The sequence below is a fragment of the Morone saxatilis genome, unplaced genomic scaffold, assembly GCF_004916995.1.
Source record: "Morone saxatilis isolate NCDOM2014 unplaced genomic scaffold, NCSU_SB_2.0 Contig2, whole genome shotgun sequence".
Lineage (NCBI taxonomy): Eukaryota > Metazoa > Chordata > Actinopteri > Moronidae > Morone > Morone saxatilis.
In genome coordinates this window covers 6396288-6418132 of record NW_023339762.1, presented here as the reverse complement: position 1 = coordinate 6418132, position 21845 = coordinate 6396288, and the positions used below count along the sequence as shown (strand labels likewise).

Sequence of the window (21845 nt, the reverse complement as noted above, 5' to 3'; positions counted from 1 at the left end):
TGTGTTTATGTGTGTGAGAGGGAGAGAGATGGAATCAGAGAAACAAAAGTGAACGAGAGGAGCAAGCAAGGGAACAAATCTGAGAGCGGAGAAAAAAGAACAAATTAGGCTGCGCTTTTCTTTCGTAGCTTCCCGTCAAATGGCACACACTAACAGTTACACACAGTCACATGTACAATCGCTGTGTTTGCTTCCAGTCAGATCTCAGAGGGGGTGTTTGTTGTCATCCCACCAGAGGTCACATGAATAGAATAATTGCTCTTTCTCACTCAAAGCAGCAAACCCAGTTCATGCTCAGTTCTTTCGATCACTATGAATCATGACGAGCACTGCCAAGAAAAGAGACCTGCACCAAATTTACTTCAGTTACCTCACCACACTGAGGATAGCTTGTGCAGTCTTTTCCAGCACATTTGAAGATTAATTCCAGTGTATCCTAAACATGCCATGGATCTAAACTGTAAAGTTTATATCATGTTGTCAACCATACACCCATGTCACTTACTGGCCTTTTAAAAGTCCTGTAAATAGTTGGAAAGCTGCACAAGGAAACTTCTAAAAGTGTCAAATACAGAGATCTGTAAACTGCAAAGAAACATGCCAGGTGGCCTGTGATTGATTTATACCGAAGTAGAGAGCAAGATCTTTTCACTTAAAAATCATAAAGGAGCCTTTCAGTTGGCACTTTTGTTTGTTGCCACCTCATTTTGAAAGGAAACATTTAGTTTGTTCAATTTCTTTGTCTGGACTCACTGAACATATTAATGGTTTCTTGTAATGTTGCTGATCTTGACCTCTGTTTCTCCTTCCTTCCCTCTTTCCCTTTTGCTGTCTTTCCCCGCAACTTCTGTCCATCTCTTTTCTCTTTTTTTCCCTCCCCTGCAGGGTGACCGGATGGACAGGGAGGCAATGAAGTGTCAGGTTCTGACTGTCTCCAACCACAGCTGTGAGAGCCTGACTCTGGTCGGAAACACTCTGGAGTGCACCGTTCCCACCGAGCTGCATGCCACCCCCGCCAAGGAGCTGCAGGTGGAGGTGAGACACACCTGCAATTTACAGACACATGCAATTTGCTTTATACAGGGGCGCACATACACAGGTATATGCACCTACACACACACACACACACACACACACCTGTGCAACAGTTGGTCAACAAACCCACTTTCTTTAATCAAGACACCCTTTTGTTTACAGAGACAACTATCTCACCACAAACAAACATCCACACCCAGCCACAAGCACACACACACACGCACACACACACATCCTCTTCACTCCACTCAAGAGGCATCTTGTTCCAGCTTCCCTGCATGTTGACAGCCAGAGAAAAGCTTCAGTGTGTGTTTCAAGTGGTGTTTGGATGGCAGTGCAGGGTGTGTGTTTGTGTAGGCATGTGTGTGCCTGTCTGTGTGTGTGTGTGTGTGTGTGTGTGTGTGAAACAGTTTGCTGATGCTCAGATTAATTTAATTTGCATGCAAATAGTTTTCTCCAATCGTAGAGAGATCTTAAAGACACACCTGTGTGTAAAAAGGCAATTAATTCAGTTTTAAAGTTCCCCTGTAAAACATTACCTTATTACAACATGGATTTCTTTTTAAAACATGAAACAAGTAAACATGGCATTTCAAATTAGGCTTATTTCAAACATTGAATATACAGTATTAATTTTCCTCAGACCATTGCACAGATCTGCCTTACCCTGCCTCTCAATTACTTCTGGAAAAACCTCTGTAAACAATGGGAAACCCCACTTGCAGCAGAATTCTTTCCCATGTTACAAAAAAAAACTCTTAAAGGCTCAACATGAGATCAAATGACTCTTCATTATGGAGGATTTTTGCAGTGATAGTAGATTAGAAGATAGAAGATTTGCCCTACTTCTGTGAGCACAAATATCCCTGCGAGCCAAGAATTTTCATGTCTGAAAGAGAGGCTTTTGTAAACAGATATTCTGTATCAAACATCTGCTCCAAGACAAGCGGATACAATAAAGCAGAGATCCATAAGGCCACTTATAATGCTTTTATTTGAATAATTCCCTTCTGTTTGTATTATTGGGGCTCATGGAAGGAATCTTAGCAATAAAAGGTATCATATCATATCACAGCACCTGCTTCTTTGGAGGGCAAGGCTGACTCGCCGCATAGCAAGAACATAACACACAGTGATGATAGATGGATAAAGTATGTGCAATAACTAGTCCAATAATCATGATTATTCTTATATGTCGTTGACTTAGTTACAAATCAATAACATCTTACTACCTCAGGTTTCTTTCATTTAATTCCAGTTTGACAATAAGGAAACAGAAAGTTAAGACCAACTTCACTGTATGAGTTTTCTGAAGGAAGTAACAGGATCATTCTGCCATCGGCCATACTGAGCTCTTCATTCTGCGCTCTTAGAAATTCATGGAAAACACCACATTCCTTCGGCGTTCCAGATCATTTACAGGAGACTTCAATAACTCTCCTGTCCTAATGCAGTCCCTTATAAAACCAGCTCAGGGAGAATTTATTACACAGTGTGTTGAGTGAAAGGGCTCAGCATCCAGCTGTCTTGTCACTTGAGCATCGTCTGAGTCGTGAGAAGGGGACCGTATTGAAATGTTATTAATAATGATGAAGCAGTTTAAACAGTGCAGAATCTGTAAGGTTTAACTCCTGTGGTTCGCATTGTGGGGCATAAGGTAAAAGAAATCATAAAGATTCAAATGTTCATTTAAAAAGAAATGTTGTGTGTTTATTTAGGGATTAAATAGTTTGGTTTAACTACTCACCTTGCTGCAATGTATAGGTGTACTCCAGGATGCTGTGACATCACTTTTGGATGTAGTGCAACAGAGCACACTTTTGACCACACAGATCAGGATGTGGCTTAGATGTGAAAACAGACATAAAACTTTCAGCCAAAGTTTAAAGAGTTTTAAATCTAACAGAGCCATTGAACACATATAAATGATCAAACTCAGTATGTATGATGAGGTTATAGCTTCATTGTGCTCCACAGAAACATTCCAGTTGTGGAAAACGTTTCCAAGTTAATTTCTTTGTTTAGTGTATTTTAATTCTTTTTGTGGATAACTGCCTAAAATGTACATACCACAGCCCCATGTCAACATCTTTCCCGCAGCTAAAGTGGAGTCTGACAGCAGGAAATGTTTCAATGATCTTGAATATCAACAGTGAATATCAGGTTTTGGAGTATCAGGTTTTTAGGAAAAAGAGAGGGCTACAAGGTAAACATGTTCAGCAATCATACAGAGAGAAATCCATCAACAATCCAGACAGTCACTTCACACTGACTTGATAAAACCCAAAGGTTTCCTGCTTTGTGATGTTTCATCTTTTCCTTGAGCTCTCGCTCAGTTTTGTGGGGCCGAAAAGGCATTCTGAGAAATGTAAGAAATCAAACTGAAGCAGAGGTGGTTGAGGCGCCTGAAGGGATAGAGAGTTCTATAGACTACATAACTCTGCAAGTGCATTGAGCATCACAAATTGAATATATGCACTGCCAAATCTCATATCTTGTGTTCTAGGAGCTTCTCCAGATAGTTTGCATCCTGTTTTGCAACAAACCTAGTAGGTTAATAAGAGAAATATCTAACCTTTATAATGCAAACTAATATTACATGCTGAGCTCTAGATGTCCTCGTGTCATCCTTAAAGTTAATAAATATCCAATGGTCGCCTTCTGGAGAAACAGCGGCATGCTCCAGACCAGACGTTATCAACCTCATCGCTGTTGACACGTGAACCGGCCTTCAGAGGAAAGCCTTTATCTCGGGGGATGGTCAGGCAATATCCCTTAGCTCCACAAACATAAACAAACACACTCATGTATCCCCTACCTGCAGACATGCCCAGATACACACTCATACACACACACACACACACACAAACACACACTGTCCAATCTGCAGCAGCAGGCAGCAGTAAAACTCATTTCCACTAAAACCTAATAATGGCAGAAGCAATATAACATGATGTAAATCTGCCTCAGACTGTGGCAACAGACCGTGTGTGTGTGTGTGTGTTGTGTGTGTGGGTGTGTGTTATTTCATACATATGTCTGAAGGCCAGTTGCATGCATTTTAAATGATTGTGTGTGCACTATATATGCATGCATGCCATAATGCGGGGTGTGATCTATGAAGTGGTAGTCATTGTTTATCAAGCATCTGCCTATATACATTATAGTGCAGTTTGTAAGAGTGGCATAGTACTCCACTATTAGGGAAACAGGCAGTAATTGGACATAAACTTCAATTAAGTCATCAAATGAAATATTGAGTGTCAGATCCTTTACAGTCAGTGACTGCCTGATGTCTCTGATCCACGGACATCAACAGACACTTGGTGAAGCTCTGTCGGGCATGTGCTGAAACTCAAGACAGAATTAAAGAATTTAATAAAATCCATGGGGGACTGTGCATAAGACCTACACTGCTTACCCAGTATGGATTTACACAATGTCAAACACCATTAAAGCTGAAGCTGAACACATTAGTTTCATAGTCACTGTTGCCCAAATTAGTTAATGATCGGTCCTGTTGAGCTGAGATTCAGACCTCTACACTGAATCTATACCAGCTCTTAAGTGGTGAAACCTGACCTCTCACCTCCCTGTGGATGCAGGGTAGTTCAATAGTAATTATTCGTGTTACTAAAATGCACTTCCTTTACTCTATAACACCACAAACTCCTTCACTTCTTTCAGTGGCGCCAGGCGGACTCCATCAGGCATCTGGGCAAGGTGACGCTGGCTCAGGAACAGGACTACACAGGCCTCATCGTGGGCTGCGTGTGTGTTAGCCTGCTGCTGCTGCTGCTGGGAACTCTGCTCATGTGGAGGAGGAACAAACACATTGATGGTAAGAGCAGAGATGTCAGGTTCTGGTAGGGTCAAAGGTCAGCGGCTGCCATATATTCAGAGACATCTTAAAGTCAGATTTAATCTTTAACAGTGACATTGATTTATTTCTCAGTCCTTTGTAATCTGCTCTGAAATATTATGTTATGGTAATCAGACTCTCCAGCCAGATCAAGTCTGGTCAGTTTATGAAATGTTTGGCAGTAATATTTGGAAATTTAGTGAATTTGAAGTATTTGTCGATAAGAAGGTAGCAGCACAGTTAGAAGCAGGCAGATGTAACCAGAGGGGAAATATGTAAATTGTGAGAAATATGTAAGTGATTCGTTATAAAGTCAGTGACCTTGAAGTTAAAAATATTCAGTATATAGGCAATTAAAATAATTAAATATGCATTATGCATTTACAGTATATGCATGTAGTAAAATGCCCTATATCAATGACAGGCTAATCATAGATTCGAGAAGTTTATATTTTGAACAAGTTGAAATAAAAGTAAAGTGACCCCAGCCTTGATGTGTGTACTTGCTTGTGTGTGTGTATAGGTGTGTGTGTGTGTGTGTGTCTCCATATATTTGCATACTTGCACCTTGAGTTCAGTGTGTTTTTTCTAACCTGTGTGCATGTGTGTTTGCCGGGTTTTGTTTGGTCTGATGGGTTTACAGTAAGATTGTGTGTGGGGCGCAGTGGTGAACTGCTTTGCCTTTCTTAGTAATTCTCTCCTCTCTCCCCCTCCCCTTTATCTTTTCTCTCATTCTTCATCTCACCTTTTTGTCTATGCGCTTCTTGTCTTCTTATGTCTCTGTTATTCCCTTTTCACCCTCCTCCCTCCACTTCTAGATCTGTCTGAGGTGTGGTATGATGGCCGGGGTCACATCCAGCATCTGGACAGGCTGGCTAATGCGAGGAGCGTCAGTCCCACTAACGAAATGGTCTCCCACGAGTCAGTCGACTATAGAACAACCCTGCTGGAGGGTATGTCAACCAGATAAGCCCCTCCCCACTCCCACCTGACATCTTCTTCCCCACATCCCCCTTCTCTCCCTCCCTCCCATCTACCTGCTGAACGCTGTGCTAGTGGTGCATGCCTTACGTGTTCTCAACTAACACCCGTAGCCTTGAGGAAAAGTAAGTTTTTGAAAGATTCAGAATAGTTTTGAACTGGACAAAATCATCCATATACCCAGTGTAGATCATCTTAACCCCAGTGTTACCTCTCCCTGCTAACTCTGGGGTTATAACACTGTCATAAGTAAATGAAACTGATTAATGCAGCCGTGTCAAAGCTCACACTCCCTCTAAGAGTTATAATTCAGCTGTCCTATCTAATTAAAAAGGAAAAGAGTCCCAAAAAAATATTCATAAGCAAGCTGACCAACCAGCTAATGTACCAAAACAGAATCACCAGTGGTTTTGGGTTCCTAAGCTTGAATCCTGAGGGGGTGAGAGGGGCTCCATGTATTATGATCCTGAGTATGATGGGCAAAGCAATTTTCTTGCTGCTAAAAGTGACTTGAAAGGCTTAAAATCTGAGAAGGTAGACTTACTAATGAACTAATGCTTGTCCTTAGGGCGAACTGGGGTGTAGGCTTAGTGACTGGCAATGCATAGTCTATATTTGAGCTCATTTCTGTAAGTCTTCTCTGTCTTCTCTTCTGGATAAAATTTTTATTTTTCTTGCAGTTTCTTTGCATTCATTTTCCTTCCACTAACAGCATTAGACGAGAAATAAGAAACTTTTGTTTTTCTAGCTCAGCTACCCTCCATCCCAGTGTCAAGTTGCTCCCTGCCTTTATAGCCGTCCTTTTCTGATCATGTAACACACCTTGACCTCTGGAGGCCCCGCTGATATAGTCGCTGACCTCTGACCCCTGGCATCTTCTTTGCTTCTCCAGATCAGGGCACTGACAGGCCAGAGACATGCCGGGGGGCTCCTCCCATCTACGGAGGCAACGGGGAGCTTCTGTCTCCCAGACGGGGGGCACTGGGAGCTGGGATGGGTCTGGGAATGGAGGGGGAACTGGTGTCACCCTTACTGATGGCCCCGGTCCACATCGACCCATCCTGCCTCCACCCAGACCTGCTAACTGAGGTCCAGCACGTGGTGATTGCCAGGGAGCAGCTGCTGCTCCACCTCCACCAGGTCATTGGCAGAGGTCAGTCACAGAAATACTTTCTCTTCTCTTGTAATAGATCATTTTTAAATATCTCTAGGCCTCCCACACTAATCTAGTGGTAATGTTTTCATATTTTCGTAAAATATTTTAAGCTAATTGGACATTACTGTAGTTTTTCAGCATTGCTTTCATGTGTGAGTTTTGTCTGTTTATCCATGGTACAGCTCTTGCCAGTTCTTCTTCTACTTACTCTAAACAAGATTAAATGTAAAATGCATTATCTCTTGTGCATTTCCCAGAAAAAGGATTTTTGGCTGCTAATGTGCAAAATAAAGTAGCAAAGCAGACTTTTATTTAGTTGAAAATGTTATGTATAAAGATCCATTCAATGTAAACTGCTATGTCAAAGGTTTTAACCATATATGTAGAACTGTGCAATCATTAATCCAAGTACCAGTGTAGCAACATTGCCAGAACCTATTTAGGGCCTCGTGAAGGGGATTATGGGTTTTTATATCAGCTACAAATAGATGTGCATAATCGTAAATAACAATGTAAAATAAAACAGATTAAAAAAATTCAATAAAGCATTAAGGATTGTCCGACCAATTAGTGTCCGCCTAAGAACAAGCATTGCATTAACACTGATATACCACTGTTGTCTTGCTTCTTGGTTGTTCCTGCATCTACTCTGTAATGAACAGTACCAATATTTTTCCTAGATTGTATAAAAATAATTCTCACTCTTTATCAGCTAGCTTTTACTACATATTTCTAACATTTTATACTGTAATGCAAGAGTGTGTACATCTGCCCCCACTTACATACACTGTGAAAATAGGTCAAAAGGCAACAACATGCATTAAAGAGACATAGAAAATGCTAAATTGCTAATGCTATTTGTAAAGATGGGTTAATCAATCATGTATTTGTGATCACATCCTTAATTCATCGATGAAACTTTATTTTGTTACATCGAGCACTACTTTAAAGGTTCTATGCAGAATATACATTTTTTTTCCAGTCTCTCTTATGTCAAAGTCTGTTTATGGACTTTCACATTTTATTTGATTCAAAGACCTACGTTCAATACATTTAGCATTCAGTGTCTTAAAGGTTAATTTTTATAACTTCTTACTTTAGGTACTAAAAATGATAAAAAAAACAATATTTTTTGCAAACAATTCATGATTAAATTGTATATGATGTGGAGTGAGCTTAGATTAAATTCAAGAGCTTAATTGCCTGCTTCATCAAACCGCAAGCCTGACATGCAGACACAAAATCACCTCATATTGTGCCATGTAAGTAGGTGGGTCAGACACACAGATCAAATTTAACATGAGGAGAAAAGACCCCAAACCCTGCCCCCTCGGCTGAATTATCCCTGAAGAAAAGAGCCAGGATTTTGAGGCAGGATTTTTTAAAGTAGCGTAGGATGATTTGTTCACAGCTAGTATTCCCAGGGTCCATTGTAGGGAGTCGTAATCCAACACCCTCAGCCATCTGCGAGGACGTGATAGGAGAACGCCGCGCTCATTTTATTCCTGCACCCTTCCCATTCTGGGGCAAGCCCTCATGTCTTAAGAGATATAATTCAATAAAATGCACAATAACTCAAGGGGGGTTGGCAGAGTCTATTAGCTTGTGTGGGGTATTAATGAGTAAAAAAAGCTTCATACTGGGTTACTTGAGGGGGCAGATTTAGTGTTGGTAATTTAAGATAAAAAGAATTAGCTGTTAAAGGTGTGAAAACAGGCAAAACACACACAAGAGTCAGACATACTTTCAAAATCAGCCAGTTTCTTCCACCAAATTGCATAAAAAACTGCATGCACTAAATGAAATCACCTTGATCCCTCTGTTCCAAACTTTGATTTTTATGTGTCAGCAGTGGACAGGAATTAATTTATCTGATTTCTAGAACTGCTGTGATCATGGAGCCAACTGGCTGGATGCATGATCTTAATCATAGTAGCTCTGTCCAGAAGGTTTCAACAAGCCAAGATAAAAACGAAGGTTGCTGATTGCACATCCCCAAATGGCCTGCAATGTCTTTCTGAAAGTTAATCGGTAATACAGTTATGTTACCATTTATGGGCAGTATGTAGAAACTGTGGTTTACTTGCTCATCTATAAGTACATTAAGCAACAAGCCATGGACGATTATGATCAGAATAACATTCAAGTTGCTTGGCCAAGTATTTTCACATATACAAGGAACTGGAATGGTTTTCAGTAGTTCTCAGTGTTCGTCTGTGCTGTGCCAAGATAAATCTATAACCTCTAGCGATGTTTTCTTAGTCATGGTGAAATTCAAATGGTGGTGCTGCCTTGTCACCAGTGAAGCATCAGCATTTTATGTCTGCTGTCTATTCTGCTTGGGCCTGGGGCGTTCTAGTAAGCCATTACAGTATCATCACATATAACAAACCACTCAGCCAGCTTTACGATTAAAGCATTGCTTCATGGGGTGCACAGGTAGTGCAGTGGCAAAGTTCAAATCCACTAAAGCTGAGAAAAAGATTCATTTTCTAGCAATAGAACCTCTGGCTTGGTCCTGCTTTTCAAAGACTGCACTTGGCTCATATTGGTTGATCGGGACACCTGCATGGAGGGAGGTATGAGCCGAAAACCTCCCTCCTAGGTGAAACTCCTTACTGACAGATAGTCAGCAGACAGTCTCGTCAACACACGCAAGCTCAAAAAACAAAGAAGACAAAAGAAAGAGAAGAAAGAAAATAAATCTTTGGTTCACATCCTAAAGTACTACCTGATTCCTGCCAGCTGACATGGGTCTGGATGCCATTGCTCACCCACTTTACAGCGGGCCCTCATAGTCATTGGGCCTGAACATGGTGCATCTCATGTGTCACTTTCTAAAATGGACCTCTTTCAGAGAGGCTTCTTTTGTGTGAGGAGTGGGTGAAGAAATGTTATTTGGAAGGACTTTACAGGTTTGAACATGAGCTTTTCAACTCACTAATACTGACTCATTCTGACAAATACATCATGTTGTAACCTGCAGGTCACTTCGGCTGTGTTTTTCATGGAACTCTGCTTGAGCCAGATGGGCAGAAGCAGCACTGTGCCGTCAAGTCCCTTAACCGTAAGTACAAACCCCTTTACGCGTATAAAGGTCAGCCAAACCCAGTAGAAATAAGGAAAGTGGTATTTTCCCATTAACTGGTATTAGAACAGTGTGCTAAATATAAAATACAGTTTTCAGCAATACTCTGCTTCCCATTTATACATTTTTACACACAGCTTCAGCAATTTTACAGGAGTTTAAAGTTGAAAACGGAAATTCAATTATTTCTGATGTCACCTAAAACTCAAGTTTTAAAAGTGTTCTCAAAAGCATGCAGTCTTGTAAAAAAAAATATATTTGCTGACTGTTGACTGGGAAGCCATATTTATGAAACATCTTGCAATGAGCTAAACTAACAAAATGCACTCCTTGTCCAATTTAAAGTGATAGTTTATGTATTGTTTTATTTTATAGGGACTTGGGAGTCCCTAGTTGTGACTTAAAATGAAATGCAGCACAACCAACCATAATTCTTCCATCCTATATCTGCTTATTGCATACTTATTGTATGATATCACAATGCTCCAATAGCATTAAGGATCTCATCTCATCAGAGCCCTGAATCCTTTTTGGCTGAGTTGATGGTGATGAATGAGCATCTGACGGTGAGGACGGCATTAGGGTCCCCCCTAATCGTGTAAGCTGTCAGTTGGACCAGTGAGATTGATGCTGGAGTAATGTGGAGCAAAGCTCAGGAGTCACAAGGAGCTACCAACCACAGTACAGCTTGTCCCCAGGGATTTTGACCTTTTTATTAGGTTTAGTGATTTCTCAGGGCACCCCGTCATTGTTTTTTTTTGCGTTCCTTTGTTATATTTGAGACCTTGAGTTGAAGAGCTTTTATCCTAATATACTAAGATAAGTGAGGAGTAGAAGAGCTGAAGATGCAAAGGCATATCTATCCTCTACACAACAATGTCATTTTCTTTGTTAACTTCCACATTGAGGCTCTGAAATCAAATGTCATCTCTTTCTATCTTTGGGGTCTAAGGCTAATCAGCTGGTTTCTCCAGACGTAAACAGTTTCCATCTCTAACCAGATTACAGCAGGGTCAGTGGGGCTAAAGTGCGGGACATCAGAGACAGGAATGCAATTGTCAAATGGGAGTTTGGCATGGGTCAGGTTTGGGGTGAGGGTAAGGATACTCTGGGAGGGTTTTTTTTTTTTCTTTTGCTTCATTACCATGATATAAGGAATGGCCCTCCTGCTGATGTCAGTACAGCTAAGTTGCTTCATGTCCTCCACCATAGTCTGAAAAAAAAATACCTCACATTGCCACCTCTGCCTGCCATTTATTTGCTCTAGAATGTAAATTGTTTTTGTTTTTTCTATAAAGGCATCACAGATCTGGAAGAGGTGTCCCAGTTCCTGAAGGAGGGGATCATCATGAAGGACTTCAGCCATCCTAACGTTCTGTCTCTACTGGGAATCTGCCTGCCGCCAGAGGGCTCGCCACTGGTGGTTCTGCCGTATATGAAGCATGGCGACCTGCGCAACTTCATCCGCGATGAGGGACACGTAAGGGCAAACACAGAATACATGCATTTTGTGATTTATTATGCAACACATAGTGAGACATTTTGAGGATGCCTGTTCAGAAGTTGTGTTTAAAATGATGTGCAAAACAGTCATTGCAACTGAGATGTATAGCACATCCTGCATGGATCTATCAACGCAGAGATTCCAAACCAAGTCGGCCATTTTGTCTCACAATCCTTTAATGGTGTTGTTTCCTACAGAACCCGACAGTAAAGGACCTGATGGGCTTTGGGCTGCAGGTGGCCAGAGGGATGGAGTATCTGGCCAGCAAGAAGTTTGTCCATCGAGACCTAGCTGCCAGGAACTGCATGTAAGTTCACAGTTATTCATTCAATATTACATGAGCATGTGTTACACAGAGAGCAAGCTCATAGACCAGACTAAAACAGAACGAAATACGGTCGGGAAGGGAAGAAAAGGGAACAGAAGACAAAAAAGCATAGGAGAGTATAGAAATAACACAAGAGAATGTTAAATAATAATAATAATACAGAGATAGTGCAGAGATGAGTTATAGAGCTAGACCAAGGTGAGAAAAGGAGATCATTGCTGAAAGGAAAAGAAAATGAATACGCTTAGAATGAAATAGAAGGAAAATTGTGAAGAGCTGATTTGTAAGAACAAAGCTGAGAGCAAAACAGATAACAATAATTAAATAAAAAGTAATTTCTTCTTTGCCCTGACAGGCTGGATGAGAGCTACACAGTGAAGGTGGCAGACTTCGGTCTGGCTAGAGACGTTTATGATAAAGAATATTACAGCGTCCACAACAAGAGTGGAGTCAAGCTGCCTGTCAAATGGATGGCTCTGGAGAGTCTGCAGACACACAAGTTCACCTCCAAGTCAGACGTGGTGAGGAGTTGGTCACATTGTAGTCCATTCGCAGTGAAAAATTGTGACATTATAACACCTCTTTCTTTTTACATTTTAACAAAACATCGTAGAAGTGTGTTATAAAGAGTTAATTTCCTTGTGTTTCCTATAGTGGTCGTTTGGCGTGTTGCTATGGGAACTAATGACCCGTGGAGCCCCACCATATTCTGATGTGAACTCCTTCGACATCACCGTGTTCCTCCTGCAAGGGAGGAGGCTGCTGCAGCCCGAGTTCTGCCCTGACGCCCTGTAAGTTCACACACACACACATATACATACTTTTCACACACATACTTTTCACCTGTCATTCACCTCCTCTAGCAAATTGCCACGGCTCGGTTAGTGTGGGTGATATACTGTAGAGCTGCACTTAAAGACATCATGAAGAGGGAGGTAGGGTCTGAAATCAGAGAGAGAGCAGCAGGGGAACACAGTGAAGGTGAAAGTGCTGCATAAGTGATGGAAGTCATAAATAAAAAGCACTCAAGTTTAGACCATCCATCATGTACCTCAGCAAGAGTCTAAAACAAACTCACAGCTCTTCGGTCTTTTCAGTTGAGCGTTACATCTCGTCACAGCTGTGGGTCAAATAAAAGTCACTTTTCTTGCTTTTCTCCAAAACACAAAGCGAGCTTTAAATGGAAATCCAATGCCAGTATCATATTTCTTTTTATATTTGTATCTTTTTGTTGCTAAGCACTTGTTCCTGGTGCTCCCAAAGAGCACCTATCATACAGATCAGTGTTGGCAGTGCTGAGCTTACCTTTTCTTTCTTCAGTTTTCTGTCAACAGCGTTTGAGGTTTTTTTTTGTTTGTTTTCTTTGGATCTGTTAACATTAGAGTTTGCCAGGCAAAAATCCCACATCTACCTGACATGGCTTACACAAGATGAGTGATAAAAAGAAGTAAAATATACAGTTTTGATAAAACTTCACATCAAATCACAGGAAAGTATTTCAGTCAGTACAGCACACACATCAACTCAGTTACCACTACAATATCTGAGCTGTCCTTATCCATTAAACTCTGACCCATTGGTACTGTGAAACAAACGCCAAGTGTGATGTCATACTGTGCAGATAACATGATGAGGTGCACTGCATGTCTATAGTGTGTGTGTGGAAATTAGAGGGGAGTGGGAGTGTTCAGGTGAGGGAGGCAGAGGCCCAAAGTTCCCAAGCTGTAAATTAAACAGAGACATCAGGAGGTGATGCACGTCTGCAAACATTCCCGAAATTCTTCATCCCTGATCGTTCACTGGATGTTTCGCTGTAGCGAGTTAATGAGAATGTCATTTATTTAACAATGATAGGGTGGCTCTGCCAAGTGGGGGAAAAAAGGAAAAAATAATAATGAAAATATCAGAGACGCCAACTTCTGACAGAGTGAAGGTTTTGTTGCAAAATGATAAAAATGGTGGATTGTTGGTGTGAAAGTCTAACTTATCTTTGGGATACACTGAAATAATTAGCAGTTGTAAGACCTTATCATTTCATATGCATAACAGAAGTCAGGGAGACTACTGAGTGATGAAATGAGCTATTAATATCTATTGTAGTGTTATAATGAGGCCTTTCTGATAAAGCTGAAAACTTAAAGTTTCCAGGTTCCCATGGTGGCTAATAAAGGATTTATTGTTGCATTAAAAAGCTCTACAAGAGGAAAGGGGAAGCACGACTTCATGCTGCTATAGGCGCCTAAACAATGAGAACAAAAGAATCTATAGTAGGTAACAATGAAAACAACAAACTAAATGCATTATGCAAAATTAAGATACATATCCATAAGTATTTATCAATTAGGGATACATTAAATGTGGATTAAATCTGTGGACTTCCTAAATCCCGCCCATTTTTGCTCTGTGCTCCAATAACAGTTGAGCAAGCTAGCTAATCTACATCAATTGTTAGCTAGCTAGTTACACGTTTACTTTGCTAACAATAGCTGACTTCAGAAGTGACTCTATATATGCGTATTTATCTTTAAACCATCTCCAAAATCTAGTGGGTTTTTTTTTCAATATAGACGAGTCTAGGAGAATTTTGTCCGAGGCTCTGACTGGGGCAGAGCAAAAAGGGGAGTGAAAAGAAATTATTACAATTTCCCAAATTCAAAGGTGATTAGGTCTTCAAATGATTCTTGTTCAACCAACAGTCCAAAAAAAAAAGATATTCACTGTGATATAAATCAGAGAAAAGTTGTAAATATTCAAACTTTAAAAGTAAATGTTTGTTGATCAATTCATTGATTAATGATTCATAATTTGAGTACTATATCGAGACCAATTTAACTTTTGTGCAAGTTGTTATTTCAAAAGCAATATTGCCAAATAGAGCTTCACACTTTAGATTAATACTTTATCTGGTGTAATTATTGACATATGCTAAAGATAATTGCTTTAGCCAAGCACTGAAACCTGTTTACTCCTCTGGTGGTGAGTTTCCTTCTGACTCCTCTCCTCTCCCTCACCCTCCAGTTACACGGTGATGATCGAGTGCTGGCACCCAAAGCCGGAGCGGCGTCCCTCCTTCTCCGAGCTGGTGTCACGCATCTCCGCCATCTTCTCAAGCTTCAGCGGGGAGCACTACATCCTGCTCAACACCACCTACGTCAACATCGACAAGATGAGCCCTTACCCTTCCCTCCTCGCCTCCTCCACCACCACCGCTTCCTCCTCTACATCTTCCTCATCCGACCCCTTCACCTCCACATCCCTGCCAACCCCATCCCCCCTCTTTTGCCATGTGGAGCGAGACTGCTGCACCTGAGGGAGGAAAATGGAGGGAAGATTGGTGGAAAAAGACTCAGAAATTGAGAAAAAAGAGCAAGGAAGAAAGCAGTGAGATGATGAAGAACTACTGTATATACTTGCCAAACACTGGACACTGTATGCTGAGGAAAAACACAGACAGTTTTTGGAGCTTTGACTGTTCACTCAATGTACATAGATCATCGACCTTCTTGAGCATCCCTGAACGACGGAGTTCTCCACGAACTACAGGGCTGACCTTATCGACCTCGGCCAACCTTTCTGACCTTTCATCGACCCCGGGGAGTGTAAGGTCAGCCTTCCTGCGTCCTCGACAAGACAATTACAAGGCCCAGGAACTCCTCCTCGAAGACTCCCAACGGACAAAGCCACTGTCACTGAAGCACAACACTATTCATCAAACACCCAAAAAGTCTCATTGACTGCTGCGCCCACACAGGGAGAGGATAGATTTTATGTTTCCGCTCTCCTCTGGGTGGCATGTGCTTCGATACGCAGACGTGGCACGGAACCTTGTTCGCTGCCTGTAATGTGAATGTTTGACTAATGGCCATGTATTGTGTCGTGTAGAAAATGTCACACCTCCACACACCGTGAAAAAAAACTATATGCCACCCTCGCATGCCCCGTGCAGGCACTCAGAGAGAATGAAGCATGTTTTTGACAGATTGTGGTGCCTCGGGTAAGTAAACCAAGGCTTTCTGGAAGTGGGTAACAGGGGGAAGGGCAGCGTAAATGTGGGGTGGGATGTGAAAAAAAAAAGAAACTGCTGCCTGTGTGCAGTACACTGGATGCTTTATTTGTATAATTATGGACGTTTAGCTTTTGATGTGCTTGGAAAAAAAAACTCGTCTCACAGCCTCGTCGTGACTCACCTGTGTGAAAGCCCCAGATGTTTCCAAGTGAAAAGGGTTAGAATCACCTGGTATTTTCTTTTTAGTTTTTTTCTTTTTGTTTCATTTTTTAAACCTGAAACGTCGTGTCAGTACAGTACAACTCTAACAACATCCACACGCTTGAAAGCTTTGAGGTTTTCTTGGAAAGAAGAAGGAGAACAAATGAGAGGCATGTACTGCGTTTTTTCTGTCAATTGTTGAACTGTCCGAGCCGCTTATGTGTGTCAGTTCTTTTGTCTGTTTTGTATGACTTACATTTTATTGACAGAGAACATGCCGTAACTGATAAAATGATACCTTGCAGTTTGCAGCCAGACTCATGTTTGGTTCATTTAATCAGAGACCTAAAAGTAACTCTTAAGCATTTTATTAAATAACCTTTGGTCAACATTTCAACAAAGAGTTTTTTTGTTCCTTTCTGGAAGCCTCAAGTAAAACTTTTACCTCAGAAGGGTCCCTGCGTTCCTCTGGCTTCAAACCAGCAGTATGTTATTATGTGACTATCAGTGACAGCTGTGTAGCACTGTATCTGCATTAAGCCATTATGAAGAAATATTCTGATGTTAAAAGAGAACTCACATCACAACTCAAAATGTACAATTTACATTTTTGTTGACCATCTTTAAAAGCATGCTTTACAGTTTTAGTTTTTGTATCTATTTTTCTAGGCAGACACTGGCTTCCATTAATTTCAGCACAGTATAAAACTCAGATTCTTTAAACCTACTACAAGGAGTTTTAAACTGGTCATGAAATGAGGCAGTGGAAACACTAACGCTTCAGTCCACAGGAGCTGCCAGAATAAACAGAGTGAATTGTAGCTTCTTTAAACTTGTGTGTTGTGTAATCCATCATATTCTACATAACGTTCACATATTATTATTTATATATTATTGCTGTGTGGTAATGCAGACTACATTATGACAAAATGTAATGCAGATATGTGTCAATTGATGATCATATCAATAATGGACTATTAGACGAATTGCTGAGGATAGCAGATGCAACATGTATTGAATAAAAAAATCAGTTTCCTGTAGTAATCCACTACTAATCCTCAATATGAGTTTTACATTTATGACTGAATATTATTGAAAATAGCTAAATGTCTGCTTCCTACAGCACATTTGTAGGTGATATACTATGATGGATTACACAACTTAAGCAAGTTGAGCTAAAACTTGCAAACCACTGCTGTGGTCAATGCCCCCTTTTATGTTTGCTTTGTGTAGCAGATAATGTTTTGTCTTTTGTTTTTTTAATCTGAATGGCTGCTGATGTGACTGGGCCATTGACGGACAGGTATGAATGTTTGCTATGACAAGAAAATTGCTGTACTATATTTTTGTATTGATGATTAGCCTCTTCCTTAAATCTGGTCCGGCTGGAAGACCAGTGGTGAATGAACAGTGCCATGAACAATGAACACAGCCACCTAATCAATCCTTTGTTTCCAAGACAAACCACTGCCATTTTGTAAATAAAGAGAAGGGATTGTGCGGAGCTGCGCATCTGTCTGACAAACATGTGATATGCTCCTTTTAGCTTCTGATCATTACTGCTAAATCATTGTGAAAACACCTCACACCCCACATAAAACTCAAGAAAAGACTGCTGTCACTTTGATCATGTGATTCTCCACCACTTTGCCTGTGCTTAACACTGTCTGTTCTGTGTGTTGGTGTATGTATGATTTTGTTGTCCATAAAGAAGGTACATGTTGCTATGTAATGTCCAATCAACTTTGTCAGTGTAATAAAGCTATACTATCAGAGTCAGCTCCTATTGTTTTACGTCCTTCGCCTTACAAGACAAACAGCTGTAACAGCCATGTTAATCTTTTTTATTGAACAACCAGCCTTGAGGCAAACGTAAAGCACGGCTGTCCAGAGCTGTAATTATAAGTGCATGTTGTCTAAATGACTACCTGCTCACATAGTTTATACCTGCGTCATATTTTCCATATTTTAAGTATTGAGCAATTGCAGCCGTCACAAAAGCATCAGTATCACAATAAAGAATAAGAGCAGATGCTGTAGATGCAATGGCACGCTGATGTTGGTTTTGGGAGACTTCTAAATGCCTTTAAACCTTCAAACTATAAAAGACCTTTAGAAAAAACTAATCATTTAGACAAAGATAAATGATTATTTGTCCTCACACTGGGTCAACACACAACATTTGGAGTGCACAGTCCATGCCTTTTGTGTCTGCCATTGTTAACAGAAATTCACCCTTTTTTGTTCCCACTTGTTGGTATTGACCTCTGACCCTTCACCTCTAGCTCCCCTCTATTCTTTTGACCCCTTGTACTGTGGTCTAGACTTTCCCCCTCCCTCTGTTGAACTGAGCCGTGACTGTGGCTTTCAGGACAGGTTGTCCTTTTGCAGTTGCTTGCTGTACTGGGAGTTTTAAAGTCACACCATAAGTTAGATGGTCTCACAAGAGCATCGGCTATATAGAAATACTCAGGCTTTTGAAATATATTTTAAAAAATTCCTGCTCTTTAAAGACTCAACTCTGAGACCTCCTAAAGTGTTATGAAAAAGACATGTTAAAGATGCTACATGTAGCATCTTAGCATCAATACATCCCTGCATAAAGAGGAAAAGTTAAAAGATGTAGTACCCTTCACAATCAGTTGTTCTGAAAAAAAACATGAATAAACACTGAAAATGATATCAAGGAAATAAAATAGATTTTAAACATGTTTTTTTAGCTTTTAGCTTTTAAACAAAGCCTCTTAAAAAGCAATAATTGTAGAATATAATAAAATATTGCATTATCATGCAACATTACAATCGACCTAAAGATAAAATTGAAGAGGACAAAGCTCAGGACCTCAGTGCTTTTACAGTATCTCACATGGCTAGAATAATAGGTGCTGTAAGACAAATATTATATGTTTAGACTTGTAAGCAGGCAAGAAGAGAAGAATAGGAGAATAACACATTCCTTCTTCTCAGTTGAATCTAAAGATTGCATCTTTGGCGTGTTAAAAATAAAATCCCACAACCTCCAGGGACTTTTAAAACTGTACAGAATCAAAATTATGTTGATATGACTTCAAGAGGATTTCAACTATTCTCTTATTTCCAGAGAAACATACTTTTTGAAAGCCTGCAGCGATATAAAAGGCGGGGCCCACAGTGTCTCTTTTGTTAAGGTGAGTCAAAGTCATGGTAATGTCTGTGTTTCCTAAAAACAAAGGCAGTGAAAACAAAGATTTACCCATTGCATTGATTTTTTGGGTGAATTTCATCAACATTTGCTGACCTTCAGTCATCAGACCATGAAGACAGCAATCAGCTCTCTTTTTGAACAACACAGCAGCACCTGTATACCTGAGGGAATCTTCCAATACGCATCATTTTTTTCTCAACATTTTTTAAACCATTTAGAGTTTCAGAACATTCGTTACTTCAGCCTGAATAAGGATGTTGCAGCTGAGACCGTAGCTTGTCTGAGAGAAGCAGACAGGTAGGAAGGCTGTGGTGGAATTTTCCAGGTCATCAGGACAACATGGACTATCAGACGCAGTTATCTTAAACCTCGCTGAAGCCTCTTTGTCCAAAGCCTTAAATTATCCTGCTAAAATCTTTGTTAATCCCTAGCTAACATGAGCATGAAGCATGTCTGTCTTTGCATCTATCTTGGCTGCCATGCCAGGCTTGTCTTGTCTTTCATCCCCCTTCACTCTCAGTCCTTCACTCAGCCGCCTCCAGTGCTACTGGTCTCCTCTGATCAGGAGTTTAAGATTGTGTTTTGGCATAGTAAAGTGAATGCGTGTGACAGCTCATGTACACAGAAGACATATGAGATCACTTAAAGATCCCCTCCAGACATAAATTATGACATATACAAATAGTCTGCTTGGAACAATAATGTGTGTCTAATATGCTTTTTCTGTAAGAAAACACATCATTTCCACAGTAAAATCCTTAAAAACCCATCTACTCCTTCTCCTCCTGTCAATCTTCAGCTATCCTATCCAATAAAAGCAAAAAGCCCCAAATATATATATATAAAATTTAAATAAATAAAAATATATTTTAAAAAATGACTATTACTAACAGATTATAAACATTTCAAAGTGAATGTATGAAGTTAATGTAATCTGTGTATTTATTACATGGTAACACTTTCAAGTCAGCCTCTCCACTCCCTGTTCCTCAACCCCTCTAAAGTTAGCCCCAGGAGTCTTTAAAGATACCCTGTTCTCTACCTGTGTCAGTTACTGTGTTTGTGTCTCTGTGTGTTTGTAAGTGATACATCCTAGAAACATGGCCACACGCTAGTTCAAAGAGATGGCAGGTGCGGCTGTTGATCACAGTAAATAGTTAAACGGGATGCAGTTTTTGTACAGAGTCATCGGGTGATTCAGTAGCATTGGTATGCATGTCAGAAGGGCTGCTGAACCCTGACACAGACACACACACACACACACACACACACACACATCTCTCATAGACTCACTAAGCACACAGGGCCTACACACATAACGTGTACTGTGTATACATGTTAAAGTGATAGTATAGTTTGTGATAGTGAGGTTTTCTAATTTCCTCATTGATGGAGAACAGTGACTGTGATCACTTCTAATTGACAGCTGTAGCAATTAGTTACTTTGGAAATTCCGATTTGTTGGAAAGGGAATTTTGGAAACATGCGAGAGACACATAAAAAGAGTATTGTCAAAATAAATGCAGTAAAATACAAAATATCCTCACTTTTAGTCTCCAGTATGGATCAAGCTCCAAAAATAAATTTCAAGATTGTTTAAACTCCATGTTTTCAGTTTGTAATGAAGGCTTTCTGTTATAAATTAGTGTTCAAGCCCAAATGTCACTAGGGTTATTTTTTTGAACATGTTGGAAAGCTTCCTCCAGAGCCACAGAAGATATTATGCAGCTGTTTTCACAGGCTGAATAGTACTTTTCCTGATGATTAAATTGAACTCATAGTGTAAAATCGGTGGATTTCACGTTTGATTAGTTAAAATGTTCTTATTTAATTTCCACATTAAATAATTGTTAATAAGAAAGACACAATATAACTTACTTTGGATATTTTAAGTATATTCGTTGATTATATTTCTATACTTTTATATTGTATAATTCAATTTATTATTTTTTATTGTATCATTTTGAATGCAGGACCTTGTCCCCTTTACTATTTAAAGGTGGCGTAAGTGAGTCTAGGTAATACAATTCTAATCCAATATAGTTTTCATGGTCTGCTAGCTTTCCGCTCAGTGGGTACGCTGAAAAACAATATGGTGGCAGGCTCTGTAAATGAGAAACAAAGTGGATCGGACCGAGCCTCACAAAAAACATGTTATTCCAGCCAGGATATGTGTGTCAGGTAACACACCCTGACATTAAATATAATTACAGTAAATGACTTGCCCAAGGACATTCAGCTTACTTTCTAGTTTGCCAAGATATGCTGTTGAGATATTAGATATTAGTAGTGGAGAGGAGTTGCGTGTATTGCTGTCTGAGCTGGTGTTGTTGGGCTCTGGAAACCACCTGGTCCTTTCTTAAATGTTAGCTGGGCAGCAGCAACTTTAGCATCTTAGCTAACATTGGTTGCATTTCTTCATGTGTTGCTGTTGGCACTATATCATATACATATAGTATTTGTCATTGGATTTCTCCAGAATTGCTTACCCCACCTTTAA

The 21845-nt window shown here is 40.2% G+C and overlaps 1 protein-coding gene across 1 annotated transcript in view; it reads left to right on the top strand.

Annotated features, from left to right (window-relative positions):
- Positions 1-17929, top strand: part of met (MET proto-oncogene, receptor tyrosine kinase) — a 65666-nt gene extending 47737 nt beyond the window's left edge. Inside the window, 10 exon segments of the mRNA XM_035664537.1 lie at positions 886-1035; positions 4723-4876; positions 5716-5850; positions 6771-7031; positions 10021-10101; positions 11421-11602; positions 11824-11933; positions 12310-12475; positions 12609-12745; positions 14973-17929. Coding sequence (XP_035520430.1) covers positions 886-1035; positions 4723-4876; positions 5716-5850; positions 6771-7031; positions 10021-10101; positions 11421-11602; positions 11824-11933; positions 12310-12475; positions 12609-12745; positions 14973-15264 — 1668 coding nt within the window. The 3' untranslated portion in view covers positions 15265-17929.
- The last annotated feature ends 3916 nt before the right edge of the window (positions 17930-21845 follow it).